We start from the raw sequence: 21,717 nt of genomic DNA on the forward strand, positions 1-21,717 counted from the left end.
TTTATTGATTTTAGTTCTGCTTTTAACTGTATCCGGTGACATATCCTTCTTCAAAAAAAGATTCAGTTGAATGTGAACCCTTTTTTAATTAAGTGGTATCATTCTTTTTTGACAAACAGGTCACAGCAGGTGAAGGTCAATTCTGTCTGCTCTGATATTGCATTAAGTAGCACTGGTGCCCCTCAGGGCTGTGTTAGTTCACCTTTTTTATTTACACTGTATACCAATGACTGTATCAGCTATCAGCCAAACCAGTATGTTGTTAAATTTTCAGATGATACTGTAATACTCAGTCTGCTGAACACTAGTACTAATTCGAGCTGTCACAAATCTGGAGTGGACAGGTTTGTGAACTGGTGTGATGTCCATCAATTGCAGATTAATGTTAATAAAACAGTGGGGATGTTGGTGGACCCTCGGGCCGTTGGAGATCGTAGTGTGGTCACCATACATGGACATAACATTGAACAGGTGGATTCATATAAATATCTGGTGGTTTATATCGATAATAACTTAAGCTGGCACATGCAAGTGTCAAGTGTTTGTGCCCGAATCCACCAGCATTTGCACTTTCTCCGTCGACTCCGACTGTTTGGTGTATGTAGGAATATTATGCTGATTTTCTACAGAGCAACGATTGAGTCCGTGTTACGGTATGGTATTATTAGCTGGTTTTGTAATTTAACGGTTAAATCAAAAACTCAAATATTAAATCTGATTAAGATAGCTGGCAAAATCATGGGTATGGTGGTACCTGTAACTCCCCAAGAGTTGTTTGAACAGGCAGTTCTCAGATGTGCTGACAATATTTTAACAGATGAGTCTCATGTTCTGCACTCTGAATATACTTTACTTAACTCAGGAAGGAGGTACAGGGTTCCTCTTTGTAAATATAATCGATATAAATATTAATTTATTCCATTATCAGTGAAGCTCATAAATCTGCAGATAGTCCAGGGAAGATAGCTTAAGGGTATGAATTGCGGAATTTGCACAAGGATGTTAATAATGTTGTGTATTTATATTTTATCCTTTGACTTACTGTGTTGTTTTTAATGTATGGGTGCTATGTATTGGATGTGTTGTTGTGTAGCAGACTCTGTCCAAGGCAAATTTCTCCTTAGGGAGACAAATAAAGACACTTTGACTTTGACTTTATGTGATATATTTAACTGAAATTTCTGATCCAGACAACCAATGATTTATAAAGGAAAATCATGAAAATTATCAGGGCTGCCCAAACCTTTGCATAAAACTGTAGATGTGGACTGAATGACCAAAGTGGCATCACTCTTCAACCTGGATACCTGTGCTATTGAGAATGAGATCTTCACACTGAAAAATGGCACTGAGGTTAAATGTAGAAAGAGAAGGGCCACAACCTCAGACAAACTGCACAGAATCTGACTGCACTTTTTGGATCAACATATTTGTGTGATCACATATGAAAATCATCAAGTCAAAATACAGATCCACCATGACTAATGACCACCTTGTGGCATGCTTATGGCTGCACTCAGCTCCTACTGTCCGGACGATGAGAGACTGGCTGCCTCCTCTCAGTGCCAGAAGTCCCACTAAGGTAAGGAACAAATTTTCCAACTTGAATTAGGTGTTGTATTATTTGGGTTGTTTGTTGTTGTGTTGTTATGGGCCAGTCTGAGGCCTACTTGTGCTCATTCTTTGCACCATGCACATTTACTTCAATAATGTGTTATTCTTGTTAAAACTTTATCTTTGTGCCATAAAATTGTGTTATCATATTGGTGCACAATAAATTGTGCCCGTGCTATGGCTTTCAATGTGGCTTTGTACATCTCAATACACTGTCAACTTTAAAAGTACATCTTGGTTCAAAAAAGGTTTGGCACTCCTGCTTTAATATATAATGGACCGTTTTAATGAAACTAACATAGTGCCAGCAGTCAGCTCCACAGTCGGTGGTCAGCTCCATGGACGGACAGACACAAATGACTCTCATTCTATATCAGCTGAAGGGATTTACTTTTACTCTGTGTTATATTATAGTCATTAGGTTTGTTTTCAGTTTATCATTTATTCTCCGGTTATCTTTCTTTAGTCATGTGTATAGTTTCAGCCCAGTCTTTGTTTTTTCTATTGTGTTATGCTTTTTTTTTACTGGTTTTATTTTCTGCTTCTCGTTATGTAGTTACTAGAAGAAACATTCCTTTTTTCTGCGCATTATACTGTTGTCTCGGGTTTGGTTTTCTGTTCTTTAGTTATGCTGTTTAGTCTATAGGTTACTTTGTTATCCTTATTATGTTTTAGACTTTAGCCATGTCTTGAGTGTTTATTATCAAATATAGTCGATGATTGTTATCCCCATAAGTATTTTGTTCACTTACACTCTTGCACCTGCCTATCTCATCTTTGTCTCTGTCTGGCTCGTTTGTTCACTTACACTCTTGCACCTGCCTGTTTCCCACCACCCTGTTTGCCTCTTCCCACCTCTTGGATTCACCTGACCACACCTCCCTTTCCAGAACATTTCTGGACATGGACCTTGCTTTTTGCTTCAGCCCATGTTATAGTGTCTCTCCGTGCCTTTGAACCCAGCCTGTTTTTAGACCACACTTTTGCCTGTCAGGCTGCAAGGATGCATGGCACTAGAAGTGGGTGGACTCAACATGCAGACTCCCAGACCAGAGTAAAAGAATTTTTAATCTTTAATTCGGGCCAAGGTACGGTACACAGGTAATCAGTCAGCAGAGCAACGGTACAGGCAGGGCTAGGCAAAGACGCAGTAATAAACAAGCAGGGTCCAAAGGCATGAGCACATAGTTATTAGGGCTGAGGCAAAAAGGGCACAATAAAAATACAGAGCAGGATCAAGAAACACTGCAAGACAAAACAGGACTGAAACAAGCTGATAAGTACATGGAGACAATAAACTAGCAAAAGAGTGGTAGCTAGGAATGGCTTAAGTAAGCAGTGTGATTGGGTAACAAGAAACACATCTTCTTCTTCTTCTTCTTTGTCTTTCGGCTGTTCCCGTTGGGGTCGCCACAGCAGATCAATCGTTTCCATCTCACCCTGTCCTCTGTATCTTCCTCTGTCACACCAACCACCTGCATGTCCTCTCTCAGCAAATCCATGAACCTCCTCTTTGGTCTCCCTCTTCTCCTCCTACCTGGTGGATCGATCCTCAGCATCCTTCTCCCTATATACCCTGGGTCCCTCCTCTGCACATGTCCAAACCATCTCAATCTCGCCTCTCTGACTTTGTCTCCAAACTGTCCCACCTGGGCTGTCCCTCTGATATGTTCATTCCCTAATCTTGTCCATTCTTGCCACTCCCAAAGAGAATCTCAACATCTTCAGCTCAGTCTTGCTTCTACTGACTTTCATTCCCCTTCTCTCCAAAGCATATCTCCACTTCTCCAGACTAGACTCAACTTTCTCTCTACTCTCACTACAGATCACAATGTCATCTGTAAACATCATAGTCCATGGGGACTCCTGTCTGATCTCATCCGTCAACCTGTCCATCACCACTGCAAACAAGAAAGGACTCAGAGCTGATCCTTGGTGTAATCCCACCTCCACCTTGAATGAGTCTGTCATTCCGACTGCACATCTCACTGCTGTCACACTATTCTTGTACATGTCCTGCACTACCCTAACATACTTCTCTGCCACTCCAGACTTCCTCATACAATACCACAACTCTTCTCTTGGCACCCTATCATAAGCTTTTTCTAAGTCCACAAACCCACAATGTAACTCTTTCTGTCCTACTCTGTACCTTTCCAACAGTATTCTCAGAGCAAACATTGCATCTGTAGTGCTCTTTCTCGGCATGAAACCATATTGCTTCTCACAGATCTTCACCTGTTTTCTAAGCCTAGCTTCTACTATTCTTTCCCATAACTTCATGCTCTGGCTCTTCAGCTTTATGCCTCTGTAGTTACTGCAGCTCTGCACATCACCCTTGTTCTTGAAAATTGGAACCAGCACACTTCGTCTCCACTCCTCAGGCATCCTCTCACTTTCCAAGATTTGGATCTGGTTAGAAACTCTACTGCCATCTCTCCTAGACATTTCCATGCCTCCACTGGAATGTCATCTGGACCAACTACCTTTCCACTCTTCATCCTCTTCATAGCAGCCCTCACTTCTTCCTTGCTAATCTCTTGTACTTCCTGATTTACTCTCACCACATCATCCAGCCTTTTCTCTCGCTCATTTTCTTTATTCATCAGCTCTTCAAAATATTCCCTCCACCTTCTCAGCACACGCTCCTCACTTGTCAGCACATTACCATGTGCATCTTTTACCACCCTAACCTGCTGCACATCCTTTCCAGCTCTGTCCCTTTGTCTGGCCAATCGGTACAAGTCCTTTTCTCCTTCCTTACTATTCAACTTCTTGTACAGCTCGCAATATGCCTTTTCCTTTGCTTTGCCACTTCTCTTTTCGCCTTACGCCGCATCTCCTTGTATTCCTGTCTACTTTCTTGATCTCTCCGACTATCCCAAAACTATTTTGCCAACCTCTTTCTCCTTATGCTTTCCTGGACCTCTTCATTCCACCACCAAGTCTCCTTGTCTTCCTTCCATTGTCCAGATGTCATACCCAGTACAGCCCTAGCTGTCTCCCTCGGTGGAGAAAACACAAAGTGGAGTATTAAAAGACACAAAGACACGTGAGCAAGTGCAACAGTGTGAGTGGATGGAAACACTGAGCAGAAAGAATCACAGTGAGAGACAAAGGCACAAGGGCAGGTGCAGGGGCATGGAGTGACAACACAATCAAATGGGATGAGGAAAAAAAGAAAAAAGATAAACCAAAAACTGAAGGCAGAACAAAGTACTAATATGAAAAGGAAGGAACTAAGCATAAACATACGAAATTAAAAGTGAATCATCAGAAAATAAATACTGAAACAAAACTAGGATGGAACTGACCATGGCTACACAAACTATAAGTAAACAGAGACTAAGGGCCCTGTCCCACTGGGGAGAGGATTAATTGCGCATGAATTGAGTACACAAATTACGGGCATTCGTTGTCGTCCACAACAAAAATGGCCAAAAATTACAAATGTCCCAGTATGAATTACAGATATATTAATAATGTATAGCAAATATATGATGAACAATCACGGTTGTATAATGCATGTAGTGAGGAAATGGATCCGACGCATTGCGATTATCACAGCAGTATTACGGGTGTATTATGAATGAATAACGCACATGTTTTTGGTGTGCACGGCATCTGCTTTGCGGTCATAAAAGAAGCGCACTCGGGCCATCAGCATCACTATTCACACCAACAATACAGCCTCTGGAGCATTTGCTGGACTTGGACAAGTTGATTGGAGTAAAGAAGCAGTGAACAGGGTGAGTGGTGACGTCAGGGGATCGCACCGGAGCGCAGTTCGTCTGAACAATTATAACAAGAAGTTAAATCTGTTATAAACATAGGAATAAATACTATAACAGCTGCAGACAAGAAGGAAAAAACACGCAACTGTTTTATCAAATGTAACTCCACAGCCTCTGACTCTTGCAGCCGGCTGTGCTGCACATGACCATCAATGTAATGGCCCAGTCACACGGCACACGACGATTCCTGAACGAAGGGAAAAAGTAAAAAACGTCACAATTCGTTGAGAAAAGGTGGACGAAAGAGCTTTCATCAACAAACAGTCTGCGAAGCAAGAGCGCAAAAGGGACAAAAGAGGAAATTAACAAAACTGAAGCTCACGATCTCGATGAAATGCACCTGGAGCCACATCTGGAGCAGTGCGTGTCTGCTCCAGCACTCGGCGCTGGGACGGAGCTCATAGCGCCTGAGTCCTGGAGAAACTGCAAACAGAATCTGTGGAGATCTGTGTGCACCGCGGTGGACCACCTGCTCTGGTTCCTCATCCAGAACAAAAGAGGGATCATGTCCATCATCATCAGAATCCACAGTCTGTTGACACACTGCGTGCTCCGTCTACTGCCGTATCACAGTATTATGTTCTAAGCCATATATATTTATTTATAACAGAAAACTGTCAAAAGGGAGAATAAATATAAGTGTAAAGATGATTGAATATATCAGAGCAGTAAATTAATCAGTGCGTGTGAACGTGCGCATTGACTCACATGTGCGGTTATTCCACCAGCTGATCACTGATCCACAACGTGAATTCTTCCTTCCAGAACAGCTCTTTATATAATCATTTTGATTCATCTACCCGTTGCCACATGTACAGAAGGACTGGATTGCCATTCCTACACTCAGAAATCAGAAGTCGGAAATTACACAACTTTTTTGTTGTTTCAAATTCAACAGTTGCTTGTGGCAAAATAATTAATTATATCCACACAAAAGATTAATTCTGGCCTATGTAAGGTGCCTGAGCCCATTGAAGCTGCCCCCCCCCCACAGATCAAAAAATCCAAGCAAGCAGGCTGAGTTTGCCCTGTAATTTCTGATGTACACGAACGCAGCAGCAGCCTCAGCACTCACAAACCGGCTTCTGCGCTCTGTGAAAACGTTCAGCTGCTCCAACGAAGTCAAATTAAACAATAATGTTACAAAAACTACACAAACGCTTAAAAAACGTCAAGAACGACAGCAAAACGAGACACAGACGAATTGAGGTTTTCGTTGCCCTTCGTTCAAAATTTTCAACAGTTTAAAAATCCTGACGTAGCGCCCACTGCAGGAACGAGGCTGCACGAAGGTTAAACGATGCCAACGACAGTCAACGAAGGTCCAGATTTCTTGTTTCGTCAGGTCTTCCTCACCCTTCGTTAAGTGCCGTGTGACTGGGCCATACACAAGTCAAATAATTACCTTTTTAGGCAGCTCAAAATGCTTTCTGCAGCTTGTTGGCCGTGCATGAGCGGCCCAGCTGCAGCTTCCTCTGTGATTCAGGAGGTGATTAGAGCTGTTTTCAATAGCCAATTTGCAGAATAAAATGATTAATCCGCCACGAAATAATTATTTTATATACGAGCGCGTGGTAGCCAGTAGAACAAAGAACGGCGTCCAGCTGTGAACACAGCGCATCTGATTTGTATCCGCTGCAAATCAGATGCAGAGCAGACGTAATAAAAACACTTTATTCGTGGCCAATCTGTATGCAGTCGCTACAACTTATTTTAGTTCATGATGTGGACATGATGGGCACGCAAAATATCCATTTTACACACTGTCCCAGTCCGCTGCCAAGCCGCAAATCCCTGTCAGTTGCGGATATCAGCAGATGACGGCGGATATACAGCGCATAGATTATGTTTCTGTACGTATTGAGTATGTATGGAGTATGTAAGGCGGATGTCATCCGCAGCCAAAATTTTGTGCAGCTCAAAAATCCTGGCAACAAAAAACATGCCTCTGCGGATAATTACGGACGTGTGCGGGTGTCGGCCACCTCATATAAGCATGTTTCACAGATATTGCAGATGTTAAGCGAATATGAGCCAATTTTGTGCGCAATCCATACGCAAATCCTCCTAAACGCCAGTGGGACAGGGCCCTAAATGATTAACAGAAAACAAAACCCAATACTTCAGAAAAAACATAATTCAACATATGGTAAGAACAAAACAGAAGTGATAAAACTAATGACTGTACAATGAGAACACAGCCTGGCTAAATAATAAAAGTAATAAAGATACAAAGTGGCAATGCAAACCTAGACAGAGAATATATAATGAACCAAGAACAAAACTAAGGACAAAAATAAGATGCACAGAAAGAGAATAAATATGTGATAAAAATTAAGCACAATTAAATCAAGACTGAGGCAGACAGTGGGTAAAGAAACAGGGAAAAATAAAATCATGAATCCAAACAGGGCTGAAACCTGACATTGCCTTGGATTTACTTGTACCTCTGGTTTGCTGCCTGCTTTCCTGTGTACTAAACTCCAGTCAGTTTAAAAGATAAAGTCTATTTTTTACCTCCAATGCTTTGTCGATGAGTCTGCATATTGTGTCCTCCCACTTTCTGTGGCATGTATCCTCGTGCAATGACAGAACAAACTGGCCAGAACTTGGATGCAGCAGACTCCAGCCCAGCCATGAACTCTTCTTTAATAAATCCGGACAGTGTCACCATCAAAGAGATATTTGCAGACATCAGGGTTTTTGTGTGCTTTTGTGACCACTATTCTCCAAAAGAGAAATGTGATTATCTGGACCAGGCTTGAGAACTTGTGGAGGCCAACTCGTGGCTGTTTGAAATCTTCCCAGAGCTACAAGCTTTACTGAGGAGAGACTCGCTGACTGGCTGAGGCGCACTTGCCATCCACTCTTGCACTTACTGGCAGTGAGTCCAATTGGGAAGACATGAATGATGATGATGATGAAGATAACAACAACGATGATTCCTCATCTGAGATGGAGGGATTGTGGCTATAGGACACCGCCATCATTTTGTTTAAAATTCAGGACACATTTTTTGAGTTTTTTAACAAACCAGGGTGGCAGCACAAACAGTGGATTTTTTTCCGCTCTTGATGAAGTACTACAAGCCGAGCCTAACACTGTCATGGCTTTTCTTGAACTGGTAAACATCAAAACCCTGTTCGAGCAAGGTCAACTCCCACCATACATAGAAGATCCCATGGACTTCCTTTTTGAAGCTGAACTTTATGAAGCCTAGATACATCCAGTGTGATCACCCTATCTGCCGCAGTTATCATGCTTCCCCAGGTGGTCCCACTGATCATGATAGTCAGCTGGCTGCATCGGTTTCATGGCGCTCTCTACCTCAGAAATTGGCTGAGCAGAGTCAGCCTGGAGGGCCCGCCCCACGATCGTGCACTGCACCAACGCTGATCGCACCCTCACCGGCCTCATGAAAGCTTCATGCACCACAGTTGCTGCCAACAGCATCCAAAACCACTCAGCCTATGGTAATGGAAGCTGCCATGTTGCCTGACTTCCCTGCTCCCGCAAGGCCATCAAGAAAAGACACGTCACTACAGCAGCTGGCGACACCTGCTCTGTCCTCACTGGTCCTTTCCCCACATGATGGTTGAGTTCAATTCTTCCTTTAGTCCTTGTTTAAGTTGCCTAATTTTTTACCACCCCCTAATTACATTCTGTTGGTTTTTACACCCTTTGCATTATTTGGCTTTACTGGTTTGGGTCTCATTTAGTTCTTTAGTTTGTTCATAGGTTTTCCAGGGCCCTCATAGTGTTTCAATTCATCTTCTTCATTGGTTATGCCCCAATTCCAAGCAAGGTTTCTCTTTTTATCTTTTTTCCCATCTTTTCCCGTGGTTTGTCAATTCTCAATTGCCCCCTAATATGGAGTGTTTGTTTTTTACCTTTTGCATTTAATCCATTCTTTAGTTTTGTGCCCCCTATTGTACAATAGGGGGCTCCGTTGCTCCGCTGAGTGATTACTAGAGAGCAAAATAGCGTGCTGCTAGTCTCTTTCTTTTCTTCTGCCCTGGTGATGGTTTTCATCGTTGGATTCGTCACTTTCTACGCCCCTTTGTTATGCTAGTTTGGCCCCCATGCCATTCCTCCATTTTTCGTTCCTCACTGTTCTTTTGTTGATTTTTTTTTTGTTCTGGATTACCTCCGGGATAAATCCTTATGTTGGTTTTTTGCATGTTATGCTCTGGTTTTACTTGGTTCATGTTCCCTATGTCCTTCGCCAGGTCATCTCCCACTTGGTTGTTTTATTGCTTTACCTGCTTTGTGTTGGTTGTTTTTTTGTTTCATTGGGTTCCCACTTTTATATCCCTTACTCAAACGGGCACACATGTCTTTCTGTTATTTGGTTACATTGGAATTTCCCTTCCGCCACATCAGCCCCGATGGTCAGTTCCCAATAAGGGCCTTTGTTTGTCTGATGTTTGGATTCCTGGGTCTAACGTCAGTCCTCTCCGTATCCCTGTCAAAGCATCCGGCCACCTTCCCTGCCAATTCCCCAATACTTTAGGAGCCTTTCATGGCCACCCTTGTGACAAAACAATATCTGCAAGAGTGAAGGGGAAAGTCTACAAGACAGTAGTAAGATCAGCTATGTTGTACAGCTTAGAGACAGTGGGACTAACAAAAAGACAGGAGGCAGAGCTGAAGATGTAATTCTCTTTGGGACAGGTGGGACAGTTTGGAGACAAAGTCAGAGAGGCAAGATTGAGATGGTTTGAACATGTGCAGAGGAGGGACCCAGGGTATATAGGGAGAAGGATGCTGAGGATGGAGCCACCAGGCAGGAGGAGAAGAGGGAGGACAAAAAGGAGGCTTATGCAGGTGGTTGGAGAGACAGAGGAAGTTACAGAGAACAGGGTGAGATGGAAACGATTGATTTGCTGTGGCGCCCCCTAACGGGAGTAGTCAAAGAAAAAGAAGAAGAAGAAGAAGAAGAAGGGGAAATGTTGGAATTTCATTAATGTATTCAGTGATCGAACCTTTGTAGTGGTAACAGATATTGGCATTGCTTGCCTTACATTCGTAGTTTCAGATCACTCACATATTAAGTTTATAGTTTCTTTGTCCTGTCCACTGAGACTGACTATTTATCATCTTTGTGTCACATCAGCTCCTTGACCATAAATGAACTTGGTGCCAAACTGCCTGAAATGTTACCATCTGTACATGATCTGCTGTGGTGCCCCCTAACAGGAGCAGCCAAAGAAGAAGAAAAGGTGACTTGGAGTACCACCAGAGGTAGCTCACGTACCATCAATTGTACACGTACCACAGCTTGAGAACTATGAGCTTAGACCATTCCCATAGTTACAAGGATTTTACAAAAGATTTGGATAAAAAACAGAAAAAATACAGAAGAGCAACAAAAAGAGACACTGCAAAATCCAGTCTAGAGGAGACAAAGGTATGGATCAGTATCTGCATCAGCCATTGACAGGATGGGGGTCCTTCAGCTTCAACTGAATTTACCCCAGGTGGACTCTAATTAACATTGGAGTCATTTGATGAATTTCCGTATGAATGGTTTTGAAAGTGCAGACTTCAACCTATATTCCAGTTTTGACATTTGTTGAGAAACCCAGTAAGCCCTTGAACTTTTTAAATTTTTGCCAGGCTTTTTTCGTGATTATTATGGTAATGTGAGTGGTGCTTCCTGTGATCACTTCATCTAGCATGCGCACAAATGGACTTTTCCCCTCTTTCCTCCTCTCTGCCTGGAGCAATTACTAGGGGAAAAAAAAAACATGACTTTCCCTTTATAATTTTGTGGAAAAATGCATGTTGTAAAACCAAATAAAAATGATCAGACATATGTATTTGTTTCTGGTAGGTGCTGCATTTAGCGCGCACAGTGAAACGTCTTCCTCTTTTTTCACCTTTGCCCGGGGGGAGTCCATCATAAGGAGTCATGGTGCTTATTAGTTCTGCATTTTCCCACACATAAAACTTTTGAGGGAGAAGTAGAAACTGATTTGTACATGTCTCCCATAAAGAGCGGAGAAATGAGCTGCAAAAACTACTTGGAGCAGCATCATGGAAAAAGGATTTTACCTGCATGCTTAAAGGTGGGAACATGAGGACTTGAGATAAAGTCACTGCTGTTGAAATCTTAACATGAGAGATGTGCCGTGGACCGCGGACCTGTCCCCAGCAGTTTAACGGTGTTACCTGCTTACTGGATCAATGACTGTGATCAGACAAATGGCAGATGGAAAATTCAAAATGGCCGACTTCCTGTTTGAAGTAGACCAATGGTGCAAGAGACTTTTTGTATGTCTATTCAAGTCACATGTGTACCAATTTTCATCTCCTACTACTCCAAAAAACCTCTATGGGGAGGGGTTTTTAAATGGTTGCAAGGGGGCGCTATTGAGGCATTTGCCTCAAGACATTGTCGTGCTTGACCTGTGTATCAATTTTCATGATGATATGACAAAATTAATGCCGTCAAAAGGAAGAATGTAATTTCATGGCGAAGGGTGATATTTGGCACACCGCCACACGGACGCCATTTCTCATAGTTTCACAGTGATAATCATCTATGTTCATCAACTTGTTCTGCATGTTTTAGAAGTGGAATGAAGTTGATGGGGTTAACTATGTGACATCAGTACCTGTTAAAAGTAAAACTAGACATTCCTGTCTATCACCGGGTGGGGCTATGCATTGGATGGGAAGTAATATATGCAGGTGTTCAGGACAGAGCCCTCATCATGTCCAGCAGGTTTGAAGGATCTACAATGAAGTATGTGGACGTGACAGTCGTTCTAAGTGAAACGGCGTGCTCCGAAACGCTCGCCAAAGTTTCATGAACCCTAGCAGACACGCCTTTTGACCTACAAAAATTCTTTGATAACTTTGATCAGCATGGGGGTCCTGATGATGTGTACCAAATTTGAAGACGATTGGATGAAATCCCTAGGATGAGTTTGTTCAAATGTAAGTAGATGTGGTCATCCAATTGGAAACATTCTCCTTGTATACAGACCACCCAAACCATACCCCAGGTTTCATCACAGAAATCTATGACATACTTATGTTCCTCTGTAGGACTTTTCAATGTTATTGTTTTGGGAGACTTTAACATACATGTGGATTCCCCTTCTCCACCTTGGAGTTGAATTCCTCCAAATATTAGACGTCTTGGTCTGAAGCAGCAACATTGGGCTTCCCACACTATAAAGGGACACACAATGAAGTCTACGGCTTCATTTCCATACGACAATCTGCAGGTATATGAGATGGGTGTTCAGATCTAGGCTGAAACGATTAGTCGAGTAACTTGAATAATCGATTACAAAAAATGTTCAAGGGCAATTATGTGCATCGAAGCTTCATTTACCTTGTAGTACATATGCCAGGCCTGTGTGTGGCGCTATAACGTGCCCAGAAAAACAAACAGAAGAAGACTAGAGCATGTACTTAAACAGTGTTAGCGCGAATCAACTTAGCAAAATAGCTACAGCTTTCCAACACGACACACAGAGTAAAATAAAGCCTTTTAGGAGGAAAAAACGGTCCACGCTGATCATCTGAAACAGCTTACTGCGTATTTTAAACCGAAGCATTTTTTTAAACACAGTTTCGTCCGCTGCCCTGCTCTCCGCTCCTACGTGGGGGAGCGACTATTCGCGCGGTGGCCGGTGGCTGCCTCTCTCTGCTGCCCAGTGTGAGCGGCTCAGCACTGCCCTCACAGCTCCGTCCCCGGCCACATTGACAAACAGTCTCTGGAAGAAGTCCACTCTTCCTTCTCTGTTTTGCTCAGACTTGCACTAAGTGTTATGCTTTTTAATTTTCACTTTTTGGGGCAACACACAGTGCTTCACAAACACGGTAACGCAAATAAAATAAGAATAATAAAAAAAACTGACTGCGAGGATTGCATGTTCAACCTCCAGCTTAAATACATTGCTGAATCGCAGAGAAACATGCATACAAACAAAAAAAAAAAAAAAAAAAAAAAATCACGCAGGGGACCCATTTGACCAACCTTAAAAAAAAAAAAAAAAAAAAAAAGGTTCAATTTGCAAGTTTACAAAAAAAAAAAAAAAAATAGAGAGCCACATCCCATCATCATTTCAGCACAAAATATCAAGACTTTGGCCCGACTTTGGCTGATTTCCTGGACACCAGGAAATCAGCCAAAACTTGTAAAGATGTGAAAAAAATATATGATTACCCAGGAAAACAGAAAGGGACACACTAAATTGACAATATGTGTGATGGTGCAGCGACCATTGTGCCATTGCTTAGGAAGAGCCCCTAGACGTTGATGTTGTTAAAAATGCAAAAGTACTTTTTATCAGACATAATCGACTGAATACTCGATTACTAAACTAATCGATAGCTGCAGCCCTAGTCAGATCATAAGGCCCTGATATACATTCTCTGCCTCATATTCTAAACCAAAACGAAAAAATCAATTTTCGCAATATAAACAAAATCGATCCTGTTTCCTTGACGGAGGATTTACAGAATATCCCCATCAATGTAACTTCAATCTCTGATGGTGTAGAATACTACAATACAACACTTTGTGGTATTCTGGGATAAGCATTGCCCCCATGAAGTCCAGAACTGTCACCTTCCTCACGATCCACCCCCGGTACAAGGAGGATCCAGGGAGGCTGAAAACAGCTGGCCTTGCTCTTGAGTGGCGCTCGTAACATCTGCTCTGTTTGTTCATAAAACTGCATACCGTGACCATCAAAAACTCTATGTAAAATCACTAAAAACAGCTCTGAGCTCAATATTACTCAAATCTACTCAGTAAAACTGCTGGGGACTCAAAAAGTTTTTTTCCCCCCACAATAAACCACCTCTTGAAATCAAATGTGCCTTCTAACACATTTGACTCAGACGAACACTGCAATAAATTCAGTGAATTTTTGCTACCAAAGTCAAACATCCGCACTTCTCTGACACATTTCACCGCAAATTCCCTGTTGACACTCCCAAAACCTCTCTGGCATCAGTCCTCTTATAACTTCGGTAATAAACTCCTCACTTCACTGTGGTCTCGTCTCATTACCTCTAAAATCAGCCCTCATTAAGCCACTCCTGAAAAACCCGGTCTGGACCCAAACACCCTGGCAAACTACAGGCCTATTTCTAACCTGCCTTTTATTTCAAAGGTTTTAGAAAAGTTTGTGGCTAGCCAGCTGGAGTGACATCTGCAGCCCTGTGGACTTTATGAAAATTTCATTCTGGCTTTCGTGCAGTGCACAGCACTGAGACCCCCTGGTCAGAGTCACTAACGACCTGCTGGTGGTGGCTGACCAGGGCTTTCCATCTGTCATGGTGCTGTTAGACCAGACTGCTGCTTTCGACACTGTGGACCACCAAATCCTCCTCCACCGATTGCAGCATACAGATGGTCTGACTGCAGCTGTCCTTCAGTGGTTCCAGTCCTTCCTCGCGGGTGGGGCTAAGTATGTGGCCCTGGGGGACGCAAGGTCGAGGCCCCACACTGTCACCTGTGGGGTTCCTCAGGGTTCTGTTCTTGGCCCCGCCTTATTCACCATCTATATGCTCCCCCTGGCTCACATCATCAGCAAGCATGGAACTTCCTTCCACTGCTATGCTGATGATACTCAGTTCTACCTGCAAACTGACCCCAAATCCCCGACAATTGCTCTGTCTACACTTAGAGCCTGCCTGGAGGAGATAAAGGCGTGGATAACAGGAAATTTCTTGCAGCAAAACAGCACAAAAATAGAAGCCATCCTTGTTGGCATACCACATCAACTCCACTCTTCCCCCATTACAGCTCTCTCATTTTCAGGCCACTCCATCCCCTTCTCCTCCTCTGCAATAAACGGCTGGGCCAAAATTGGGGCTTGAAAAGTGTGAAGAATAATAATAAATAATAATAAACAGCACAATTACAATAGGGTCCTCGTAGGACGTTGCCCTACTCGGGCCCTAATAAACAGCACAATTACAATAGCGTCCTTGAAGGACTTTGTCCTACTCGGGTCCTAATAACCGTCAACCCCAATAAGGTCCTTAGTCTGGGTCTCAATAACATAAGATCACGTTCCTCATTGTTGATTGATGATCTAATTATGGATCATCACTTAGATATGATTGGGTTAAGTGAAGCCTGGCTTAAACCTCCAGCTGTCCAAAAAATCACATTGAATGATTTTTAAATAATTAATTTGCATTTTATTGCATAAAAAAGTATTTGACCCCCTAGAAACCAGCAAGAATTCTGGCTCTCACAGACCTGTTAATTTTTCTTTAAGAAGCCCTCTTATTCTGCACTCTTTACCTGTATTAATTGCACCTGTTTGAACTTGTTACCTGTATAAAAGACACCTGTTCACACACTCAATCAATCACACTCCAACCTGTCCACCATAGCCAAACCAAAGAACTGTCTATGGACACCAGGGACAAAACTGTAGACCTGCACAAGGCTGGGATGGACCACAGGACAACAAGCAAGCAGCTTGCTATAAGACAACTGTTATGATTATTTATTAGAAAGTGGAAGAAACACAAGATGACTGTCAATCTCCCTCGGTCTGGGATTCCATGCATACTTTGTGGGGTAAGGATGATTCTGAGAAAGCACAGAACTACACAGGAGGACCTGGTCAATGACCTGAAGAGAGCTGGGACCACAGTCACAAAGATTACATTAGTAACACATGATGCTGTCATGGTTTAAAATCCTGCAGGGCAGCAAGGTCCCCTGCTCAAGCCAGCACATGTCCAGGCCCGTTTGAAGTTCACCAGTGACCATCTGGATGATCCAGAGGCATGGGAGAAGGTCATGTGGTCAGATGAGACCAAAATAGAACTTTTTGGAATCAACTCTACTTACCATGTTTAGAGGATGAGAACACAGCCCAAGAAAACCATCCCAACCGTGAAGCATGGGGGTGGAAACATCATACTCTGGGGGTGCTCTTCTGCAAAGAGGACAGGATGACTGCACCATATTGAAGGGAGGATGGATGGGGTCATGTATTGCAAGATTTTGGCAAACAACCTCCTTCCCTCAGTAAGAGCATTGAAGATGGGTCATGGCTGGGTCTACCCGCATTACAATGATCCAAGATACACAGCCACAGGAGTGGCCTGGCCAGTCTCCAGACCTGAACTCAATAGAAAATCTTTGGAGAGAGCTGAAACTCCAAACCTGAAAGATTTGGAGAAGATCTGCATGGAGGAGTGGACCAAAATCCCTGCTGCAGTGTATGAAAACAGGAAACATCTGACCTCTGTAATGGCAGACAAATGTTTCTGTACCAATTGTTACGCTCTATTTTTCTAGGGGGTCAAATACTTATTTTATGCAATAAAATGCAAATTAATTATTTAAAAATCATACAATGTGATTTACAGGATTTTTTTAGATTCTGTCTCTTACAGTTGAAGTGTACCTATGATAAAAATTACAGACCTCTCCATTCTTTGTCAGTGGGAAAACCTGCAAAACTGACAGGGGGTCAAATACTTATTTTCCCCACTGTATAACTCCTTTGAGAATCTGATTCTCCGCTTTGCCCACGATGCTACATATTGCCAAGGTCAGAAGAATAAAAATCATCTGTATTACCTTGTCACTGTATAGAGCCCCCTGGCCCATTCTCTGAATTCTTAGATGAATTTGGTGTGTTCATCTCTAACTTGTCAATGAGTGCAGATAACATTCCGATTATTGGTGACTTTAACATTCATATAAATATGTCTTCTGATCCCCTCTGCAAATCATTTATGGAAATTGTGGATACATTAGGATTTCAGCAATGCATTCAGGACTCGATGCACATTAGTGGAAATACCCTGGATTTGGTTCTCGCACGCGGTATTGCTGTCACGAATATTGACATCATGCCTCTTGCATCGGTGGTTCTGATCACACTTATTTGGTTTACAGTTTTGCTGCCGTATTTAGTGGATCAACAACCTTATTTATCACCACGGTGATGTATCAACTCAACTACAACTGAACTCGAAGCTAGACTGCCTGATAACATCACGTTTGGCTGATTCTGGTAGGACGGTGTCCTACTCGGGCCCTAATAATAATAAATAATGATAAACAGCACAATTACAATAGGGTCCTCGTAGGACTTTGTCCTACTAGGGCGCTAATAAATACCACAAAGGTCCAGCAAAATTTGCTGGACCTTCCCCAAAGTTTATGTTATCTTGGTGGCTTTGCATAAAAGTCATTCTCTTTCAGAATTATGTTCTAAATGGTATGATTTGTTGGAGCATAATTTTGAAAGAACATAACTTTTAAGCAAAGCAACCAAGATAACTGAAACTTGGGGAATGATCATACAGAGAATCCAGGGAGGTTTTTTTTTGCAGGATTTATTACAATTGTTCTGGGGTTTTTTGAGGGGGGTCACTCTGTATGTATGTGTGTAAATTTCCCATTACTACGTTCATTATTGTCCAGGCAAGAGAAAAAGGAGCCTGTTCCTGCAGGAGAATCTGTCCATCCTGAGTGATAGTGAGGCTGAAGCTGAACTGGGCCCAGTGTGATCAACACATCCGACTGATCCTCGATGAAGAAAGGAAGGTGGAAGCTGCGTTTAATCAGGCATTCCTTGACGTGCTGGGTGAGCTTGTCCACGCGATGTGTGACCGGGGCATATGACCTGCGCCCCCACCCCAAGACTATAGTCACATGGAACTTTTGTATAGGTTTTTTTTTAATGCTTTATTTTGACAGCCACAATTTTAATACTTAATAGCGACAGCCTGCAGTTATTATTTATTATTTATGAGCTACTTATGAAGCTAACAATTAGCTTACCGTCATGCTTGGTCTCTTTACCAGCGTGTATCTTCTCTTCTCATCTTCATATACTTGTATGAATTCCCAAAGTCTTTTGTACTTTTCAAGCGTGTTTTGTTTCATCGTCTGCAGCTTTCTCTTAAAAACTCACAGAGCAGTAAACACAAAGAGTCCTCCATTGTTTATGTTTGTGTCGTGTATAAATCGACGTCACAGCAGTTTGCTCTGAGGACCCCGCCCACGTTGAGGAGGTTCTATTTATAATGGAAAAAGATGCACCTGGAACCAAACCGAGTAGAGCTGAGTAATGCTAGCTGTGTGTCATGGAAAAGGGCCTTTAAGGGAACCAAATTTCACTCTAAATGCAACGCAACACAAATGGGATGAATAATCCATGTCATGTGACATACAAAGCAGCAATCAAATGACAATGATCCACTCAGCCGTTATATAAACATAAATATGTCCTGGTAGTCAGGAGGATACGGCGACGGGTGGGGTTCACCATGGACAACACACACACTGCAGGAGCAGATCCAGGGGGCGGCGTGCGATTTCCGCCCAACCTTTCATGGACAAAAAAAAACTCCCTCTGAGTCACTTGTTTCTGAATGCTCTATTCAGAAACAAGTGACTCAGCTAGATAAATTTGTACCAGACTATGATTCAGCAAGGTGTATTAAGGTTGTTCACCTTTTTGGCCAAAGACAATTCAAGCATTGTCTGGGAAACCATATCTCCACAGACCACTCCTGGACCTCCAACATCAGGGCTCTGCTTAAGAGGGTTCAGCGGTGGACACATTTCCGGCTTGTCCTGAGGAAGAACAGCCTGGACACGAAGCTGCTGCTTGCCTTATATCACTCCTTGATGGAGAGCACACTGACATAATGTCTGGATGTGTGGTACACGGGCTCCACGGCCAAGGACAGAAAGGCGGTGCCGAGGGTCATAAACACTGCCCAAAAGATCACCGGCTGCCCTCTGCCCAGCCTGGAAATCATCACCATATCCTGCTGCCTTGGGAGAACCAAGACCATCACAGAAGACCCCACACACCTAGTGTGCTTAGACAGAGAGAGTGGCGTCAACTCAGAACATGGTGCCATTTTGGTTCCAACTGCGCTGAATGACTGAATGAACCTTTTATGTTTTCAACATTTTTTAAAATCATTTAACCACATACAGCAAACACATCCAGGTACAGGTGCTATCAAAATAAATATAAAAAAGTTAAGCTATCAAATTTACATACATTTACAATTTACGATGATTTATTTAATTCATTTAAAGCCTGATTTATGCAGCTGCAGCCCTGTAACTCCATATTATGCAATGACGTGCGTGACAGTTTTAAAGTTCTCTGTCTCTGGATTCTGCTTTATTCTGGATTAATTTGACCCTCAACAGGCTTTTCTTTCTACAATCATCACCTCCAAATCAAAGATAAGATGTACATTTTCCTCCTTTACCGACTTTGTGCTGTAAAGTTGTAAACTTTTCTGATCCATTTGTAATCAGCGTGAGCACTGCAAAAACTATTATAATATGATGGCAGACGAATGATTGAAGGCCGAAAAGTGTCAAATCACAGTCGGCTGTGATTTGACACTTTGCTGCTTCCACTGTGCAGCCTGCAGCCTGAGGTGCACGTCAGGCTGCAGGACCGAGTCTGAGCACTGTGTGAAAAAAATAAACAGTCGGACTTTTAATCACAGAAATGACTCCGGTCCCACATGTGAGGGGTTTAATCGAAATACACCGCGATCAAACCGGACATTTTGTCTGATGTGAGCGAAAAATCCGTTATATACGGTGTTTATTACATGGAAAACAATACAAAAAGTTTGGGACTTTTTTGTCGGGTGACTGAATATCTGGTTTATACGATGATGGTTTTGGAGAGTTTTACTGTACATGGGACTGAACAATAAATTTACCTCTCAAAGCTTTGACGATGAAGTCGCTTCCATCCCCACACGGCTAACTTTATTTTCCCAAATTTTTCTTCTGTTCAGATCTGAAGAGAATCTATACATCTTGAAGCCCTTGTTGTGTCTATTTGTGCCTCCAAATGCACAACAGCCCGGCATTTTCAGCGAATAAATAAATAAAATAGCTGATTTACATGCATACAGATTATCAGCCAAAACTATTTTGAACCCAAGATGGCACCATGAGTCACGTGACTGATGGTTTTTTTCAACTGGTCATGTCGCCACTCTCTCTATCTAGGCACACTACACAGACCATGCAAACCCCATTTGAACTGTGACCCTCCAACAGATGCTACAGGTCCACAAAATCCCACACCAGCAGACTGACAAACAGCTTCTCCTCCTGGGCCATACGTACTGCAGACACTCATGGCACACTCATCCACAGACACACTCCCATAAACAAACCACCCAGCCCCAGACAACAAACAACCCAACATACTTCCTCCCATCTTTAGCACCTGAACAGAACTGGCTTCTGTGCCCCAGTGTTTACAGTCACTACCCTAAAAAAAAAAAAAAAAAAAAAAAAATATATAATATATATTATATATATATATATATATATACAATGTTGGGTAGGATTACTTTGAAGAATACATGTGGATTACATGTATGTATATGCATACATTTGGATTACTTGTAATCTGTTTACTTTTGGATTACATTTCAAAGTAATCCTACCCAACCTTGTATGTATGTATATATATATATATATATATATATATATAATATATATATAAAATTTTGTGGTGTATGTCTTGTTTTCTTTTTTTTGTGCTGTACAATACCTCTGTGGGACCAACCCCATTTCATTGTACCCCCCCACACACACACAATGATAATAAAGACTATTCTATTCAGTTCTTCTTGTCACCACAATTTATGAAGTGTCTTTCTCTGTGATTGCATTTTGTGGTGAAATATGAACCAAAAATGCAGGAAACGGCATGCCCCCCCCCCCTCCTCCACCCTTTACAGACTCTTGGATCTGCCCCCCACTCGCACCAGCTGTCTGGAAGTGGGAGGAAGACAGAGCCCCCGTGGGGAACCCACGCGTACACGGGGAGAAGACGCAAACTCCACGATCGAACGTGACTTATACAGTAACAGAGCAAACCGCTCAACCACCACGCCGCCCGTTTAAATCCATTCAAGCATAAATAATGTGAAGCCCAACTGGAATGATGACGTCATTACTGGCTGGTGTTGGGAAAGAAAATCTGTGAAAACACCGCGACGACCAATCAATCAGCTGATGGAGGGCGCGCGCAGTGCGGCACCGCAGGACGCCTTGTTTTACTGCGCGCTGTTTGTTTGTTTGTTTGTTTTCTTACCAGTACAGCAGCTTGTTGTGCAGGTTGGCCGCAGATTTATCTGAAGCGCAGTTGATGCACCACATCGTTCCACACCGAACACACGAGCGGGACCAGAACCCAAGGAGCCGAACCAAGAAGCGAGCGATCCGAACCGTCGCTCCGGTTAGACTACCGACAGAGAGAGAGAGACAGAGAGAGAGAGAGAGAAGAGAGAGAGAGAG

The 21,717-nt window shown here is 42.7% G+C and overlaps 1 protein-coding gene across 1 annotated transcript in view; it reads right to left on the bottom strand.

Annotated features, from left to right (window-relative positions):
- Window positions 1–21,707, bottom strand: part of LOC117511958 (IQ motif and SEC7 domain-containing protein 2-like) — a 92,047-nt gene extending 70,340 nt beyond the window's left edge. Inside the window, exon 1 of the mRNA XM_034171892.1 lies at window positions 21,515–21,707. Coding sequence (XP_034027783.1) covers window positions 21,515–21,579 — 65 coding nt within the window. The 5' untranslated portion in view covers window positions 21,580–21,707. The remainder of the gene's footprint in view (window positions 1–21,514) is intronic.
- Window positions 21,708–21,717: the final 10 nt, after the last annotated feature.

This window comes from Thalassophryne amazonica, chromosome 6, assembly GCF_902500255.1.
Source record: "Thalassophryne amazonica chromosome 6, fThaAma1.1, whole genome shotgun sequence".
NCBI classification, from domain to species: Eukaryota; Metazoa; Chordata; class Actinopteri; order Batrachoidiformes; family Batrachoididae; genus Thalassophryne; species Thalassophryne amazonica.